Source organism: Cynara cardunculus, unplaced genomic scaffold (genome assembly GCF_001531365.2).
Source record: "Cynara cardunculus var. scolymus isolate 2C unplaced genomic scaffold, CcrdV1 Un_Scaffold_1758, whole genome shotgun sequence".
NCBI classification, from domain to species: domain Eukaryota; kingdom Viridiplantae; phylum Streptophyta; class Magnoliopsida; order Asterales; family Asteraceae; genus Cynara; species Cynara cardunculus.
Window position 1 is genome coordinate 14,026 of NW_020200864.1, and position 6,596 is coordinate 20,621.

Sequence of the window (6,596 nt, forward strand, 5' to 3'; positions counted from 1 at the left end):
CTAGTGTGAGATATAGGCAAATCTATTTTAGAGACTTCATACCTTGGCTTTTGTACTCGCCCTTTCTACATCCAAGACACCAATTATGCAAAATCATCATCAAAACTTTCATTTGTTAAATCCCTGTCTAGAATCACTTCTAACACATCCTCATTAGATAGATCAAACATAGTATCAGATAAAGACTCGATAATATCAACAAATCATAAAGACGAAACATCACTCGGATATCGCATGGCATCATATATATTAAATTTAATCATCTCGCCATCGAATTCCATGGTCAAACTACCACTATGGACGTCTATCTCAGTCTTAGAGGTTTTCAAAAATGGTCTACCTAGCAAAAGCATACCGGCATTGGAGGCATTTTTCTCCTCCATATCTATTACATAAAAATATGCCGGAAAGACCAATTCATTTACTTGAACAAGCACGTCCTCTAATACCCCTTTAGGGTAGACAATAGACCTATCCGCTAATTAGATTACCACACCGGTTGGCTTGAGGGGCCCTACATCCAAAGATGAGTAGATGGCATATGGCATAACATTAATTGATGCCCCTAAGTCCAACATGGCTTGATTTACTGAGACATTGCCTACCTTACATGGTATGGTAAACATGCCCGGGTCTTTACACTTAGGTGATAACTGTTTTTGCAAAACAGCGGACACATTTTGACTCATGCTTATCTTTTCATTACCCTTTAGTTTCCTTTTATTAGTACAAAGTTCTTTCAAAAACTTAGCATATCTAGGAACTTGCTTAATTGCATCTAATAAAGGGATGTTTACCTGAACTTTTCAGAATGTGTAAAGGATCTCCTTCTCTTCGCTCTCCCACTTTGTCTTCTCGAACCGGCTCGGGAATGGCGGTGCTTGAACTATCACTTCGGGTGTCCTCTTCTTTGACTCCTCTTCTTTGACATCCTTTGCACCCAAAGTGGATGTCTTGACCTCTAACTCTTCTACTTCCTCGTGAACCTTTTCTTTCTTCTTCTTTACAACCTCTTGAAGCTCCTTTCCGCTTCTCAAAGTGACARCACTCACATTTGCCTCCGGATTCATCTCCGTTTGAGACGGCAATTTACCTTTGTTTGCTAATTGGCCAACGGTGGCCTGAAGGTCTTGAATACTTGCCTGAGTTTCCTGTTGAAATTTCACCATGTTAGCAGCCATAGACTTAACTACATCCTCTAGTGACATACCTGAGCCACTAGGAGCTTGCGGTGACACTTGATGTTGATGTTGGGAACTCGACTGAAATGGTTCCTTTGGTTGATGTTGTTGCTGAAAGCCCGACGGTGCTTGGAATTGTTGAGGTTGAAACTGTTGAGGTGGCTGGAATGAACCTCTTTACTGAAATTGCTGGCCTTGTCCTTGTCCTTCCCTCAGGGCATAGCTCAGATTCGGATGTTGCCTCCAACCAGGGTTGTATGTGCTCGAGAAAGGGTCAGGAGCCCGCTTGCTTGAATTCTGAAAGTTGTCACCCCCAATGGCGTTCACTTGCTCTTCTTCTTCATGTAAAATCGGGCATGCATCGGTGGGGTGTGCCACTGACGAGCAAAATCCACATGCCTTGACTTGAGGCATATTACCCATGGCAAGCTGTTTAACAAGGTTAGTCAAATCAGTTATTTTAGTTTCTAAATATTTAACATGTACCTCACTAGCACCCCGGCCAATGTCACTCTGTACTTCAAATTTCTTGGAGTTTTCCGCCATGGTGTCTATCAAAGTCCTCGCTTGAGTTGGCATCTTGTTCACTATAGCTCCTCCACTCGCGGCATCCATCATCTTTCTTTCCATCGGTAGCAAACCTTCATAAAAATATTGAATTAGTAATTCATCAGAAATTCCATGTTGAGGACAACTTACACAAAGGCGCTTGAAGCGCTCCCAATACTTGTATAAAGACTCCATGTCCTTCTGCTTGGTCCCACATATCTCTGTTCTAAGCCCGGAGGCTTTGGATGCGGGAAAGTACTTGTCGAGGAATGTTCTCGCCATTTGCGCCCAAGTGGTGATGGATCCCGGCGGTAAGTAGAAAAGCCACTCCCTAGCTGCGTCAACTAGGGAGAATGGAAATGCCTTCAGCTTGAGATTCTCCATTGTCGTGCCTTGTGGCTTCATCCCCAAGCACACCATGTGGAACTCGGTCATATGCTTGTACGGGTCTTCGTTAGCTAAACCATGAAAACAAGGTAGTAAGTGTATTAAACCAGTTTTAAGTTCTGTACTTACCTCTTCTGCCAGATAGGTGATGCAAAGAGGTTGCTCGGCGACGTTGGGTGCTGCCCATTCCCTTAAAGTGCGTTTGGGATTCGCCATTTCCTCTTCAGTCTCGATGACCGGTTCTTCTTGCTCAGAATGAGGCGTCTCTTCTTCTTCCTCTGTTTGGTCTTCTGAATCGGATGACAACTCAATATCTTTCCAAATATTGAGAACCGGTGAAGAAGTAGACGTGCTTTGCTTCTTTCGAAGCTTAGCTTGCTTTCTTAGCTTCTTTGCGGTTTTCTCAATTTCCGGATCAATTGGCAATGGTGAACCTGCACGAAACGATCTTGGCATAAACAGTTGAACTTTGTCGAGTCCCCGGCAACGGCGCCAAAAATTTGACGGRTGTCGAGTCCGGTAAATAATAGAATTTTATAAAATAAGCCTATTATCTCTAAAACACACTTGTGATAGCGATAAGTAGGGTTGTCTCCTCAGGGACTCGGTGTTAATCGTAGGTCCAAGACGTAACCGTGTGCAAATTCATTAACAATAAAACACTATATATAAAAAAAGGGGGTTGGAATTTCAACTAATCTAAGCATAAAAATTAAATTAAAATTTTAGACAATAGAAAATTAAATCTAGTAATGAGCAACAATCAACTAATTCTTTGGACTGCGTATCATCGACTCATTCAAATAAATACTTTCTCGAAAGAATTCAGTTTGGCGTGAACATTCAACACGCGTCAATGCCTCATTTGTTACAAAAGCACGATWAGCATAAAATGCTTTAACAACTAATCTCTAATTAKCTAATCTMGTCTAGTCAAGGACTTGGAGTTCAATCGCTAATTGCATTAAGATCAACAAATACCAAACCTAACCAACAATCGGACGYCRATTATTTRGGTTAGATTGTACAACCTTAYGATACTTGCAACTAACACAYGCGTCAATTGAGTATTGSTTGCTACTCGAAGAAATCTAAGAACAATTACGTATTCAAAAAYTCCTCTAGCATAACGAGTTCAAATCARAAAAAGCAAGGGATMCAACTYACARATTCCARCTTAAAATGAATAGGACTGAAACTCAAAGACTGTACAAATGAATTCAATTAATTGTGGAACAAAATTGAGTCTCAACTCATCCAAACTTCAAGTCAATTATATACTCATTGCTAKAAATTAAAAGATTAGCTACTCATGTCCAAAATATGTAAACTGACCTACTGATTGAAATCAAGAATTATGTAAACTGCTTCTATCAACTCTGTCCGCTTTGATTTGTGTTTCTTTTTCAATTGATCGACAGGTCCGTTCTCCCTTTGCTCTCTTGAAAACTGTCTCGAGCTCGCTCGATCGACCCCTCTCAATTGACAGCTTCTTCCCTCCTCGATTTCTCCTCTTGCCTCGTGATCGACTTCCAGCTTCTGCCTTCCTTCTCTCAATTTACACCCTCTCGATTACAGCCTCACCGATAGCTTATGCCTTCCTTCTCGACTTCCTTTTCTGCTTTCAATCGACAGCCCCTTTGCTGTCCTCTTCGATTACAGCCTCTCCTGATTTATGCTTTTCCTCCTCTTCCTTTTTTTAAAAATTCCCAAATGGACAGCTTTAATCGCACCTCCATCTCTCGTCGCTGCCCACGATCTCCCATCTCTACCCACGTTTGGCTGCTACACGATCTCCCGATTTCTCTCTCGCTGCCCACGTCTCCCTCGTCTCTCTCTCGATCGATTTCTGGTCTGGGCAGCAGCCTTGGGCTGCTGCTATTTCTTCTTCTTCTTTTCTTTTTGTTCACGGGCTGCTGTTATGGGTGGGCAACCTTGGGCTGCTGTTTAAGCCAAAAAGAACACATAATCAACACATTTTTCTCAACTTTAATGGCCTCATATAGTTAGATTAACTTAAATTAAATTGGACCTTTTTTTAAGCAGATATTTAACATTAATTGTAAGGTACTTTGACGTAAAAATGTACTAATTTGCACTTATCAGTAAGGCAATGACTTTGATTGTTCCACTCTTTTCTTTACGGCTCAAAGCATCGGACACCACATTAGCTTTACTCGGATGATACAAAATCTCACAATCATTATCGTTTACCAATTCTGACCACCGTCGTTGTCGCATATTCAGTTCCCATTGATTGAACAAATATTGAAGACTCTTATGATTGGTAAAAATATGACATTTGGTGCCATACGAATAGTGTCTCCAAATTTTAAAAATAAACACAAAAGCAGTTAATTCTATATCATGAGTGGGATAGTGTCTCTCGTGGTCTTTCAACTTACGAGAAGCATAAGCAATAACCTTTTTGTTAGTCCTAGCTGGATCTACAAGAGTTATATGATCAGTTTATAGAAGGGGGGAATGAATACTAATACAAAAACTTTCACTAAATTATATATTGATAAATAAGGATCAATACAAATTTTACAGAATGTTTATGAAAGAGATAAGGTAAAGAAACCTATCTAAACAATCTAAGGATACACACTATTACATTTAGCAAAGAGAAAAGGTTTAAATTAATCCTTCAAAAATCCTTGCCTTGAAATGATTTATTCATCTCTCTTTTTCCAATATATAAAGAGGTCATGGTGAAACATTCAAAGAAAGCTCCAGCAATTTAGAGATCTCCAGTCATTTCTCTCTATATTTTGTAATTGTAGTTGTGAATTATTTTAAAGTCTTTAAGTTTCAACCCTAGTTGCTACTATGTCAACATAATGGCGACAGTTTGTAATTTATTTTCAATACAAGTAATTTTAAGTATTTCTCTTTTTCAACTATGTTCTTTAGTTTAACTTATTAACTAAGCATCTCTTTAGGTGTGAGTGTGAGTCAGTCCTAAGATTAGTAAACACCTAACTCTTAGGCTTGTTTACTCAAATTGAAACTTCAAGTCAATGCATACAATCCGATCACTTGAAAGTGTTAGTATTTGGTCTTAGACCCAGAGATTGGACGGACACTGAAATACGACTTGAGTGATGCAAAAAAATTTGAGAAAGTCTTTTATAATCATGTAGAGATAGGGGGTTTTGCATCATTTTGTAAATAAGGTTCAAACATCAGTCAAGGGTGGTATCACTACAACAAAATTGGGTTCATAGGACACACCCAATCTCTAAGTGTCCAAATAGACCGCTTTATAGGACTTAATTTATAGGACCAAAATATAAAGCGTTCTATCTAAAGGTGTTGTAATAAGTTTATATGACGTTTTTGGGTGTCATAACAAGTTTTTAGGACACTTTTAATACAAAGCGTCGCATTAGCTGACGTTTACACCTATACCAATTTTTAATTACCTCTTTAATTTTTGTTGTAAAGCCTCCATTTTTAATTATCTCTTACGTGACATTTAAATTGTAAAGCCTCCATTTTTAATTACATCGATCAAATATATTTTCTTCTTTTTTAATTGAAATCATTATATTCTTAATATACTACACGAGACTCTGAAGTATTATCCCTGTGGATACTATCTCTGTATTTTTACCGGTTCATTACTTAAATGCGATCATAGTGTCCAGTGCATAGTAGCACCACAGTAGAGTGATATTGTGGCCAATTTGTGGACCTATACGATTTCCATTACCATGTACTAATTTGGTGGTTGATTTGTGAAACATTTATCATATTTATTTGGCCGACATGTGTTTTTACGATGGAACTTTGACTTATTAGACTGGTTGGATTACAAAGTTGGAAGGCTAACAACAAATCCAAAGTTTGATTTGAGTTGTTCTTTTTATGTCATCAAAATCCATTTTTTGCGCACAAAGGATCATGCTAATGTGAAGTACACTAAGAAAACTTGTCAGTTTACGATGTCATGCAGATCTTAACAAAATGTCTCAAAATTAATATGGGTTTAATTCAACAGGTAATAAGCCTCATTCTATGCTATAGAATATTCAATTATATATATATATATATATATCCGAGTTAAAGATCGAACATTTTTTGAAGAAGAAGTATATAATTAAGTTAACTTCTTGTTTTCGACTATTAATTGTATACTAAAAAACTATTTCATAACTAATCAGATATTTAAATATCTCCTATGACAATAAAATATCAGTTTTCGCCATAAATATCTTGATCAATAAAACATCCCATCGAATTATGTATAGTGACCATAAATACAATTAAAAGAAAATATATATTGGTCCTCGATATAACATATTTGATAACAAGGAGAGTGTCAAGACCAGACACTTGATGGAACATCATCGAAATACAAGATAACATATGTTTTAAACACTGAAAATGTTCACACATAACCTAGGACTTATCAAACTTATAACCCCTAGTAGAAAAGAAGTAATAACGTGTTGGACCAAATGCTAGTCGACA

The 6,596-nt window shown here is 37.8% G+C and overlaps 1 protein-coding gene across 1 annotated transcript; it reads right to left on the reverse strand.

The window, feature by feature from the left end:
- Positions 1-1,358: 1,358 nt before the first annotated feature.
- On the reverse strand, positions 1,359-2,573 carry LOC112502672. The gene has a single exon (XM_025106653.1). The coding sequence runs from the start codon at positions 2,571-2,573 to the stop codon at positions 1,359-1,361; it is 1,215 nt and encodes a 404-aa protein (XP_024962421.1).
- Between the last annotated feature and the right edge of the window lie 4,023 nt (positions 2,574-6,596).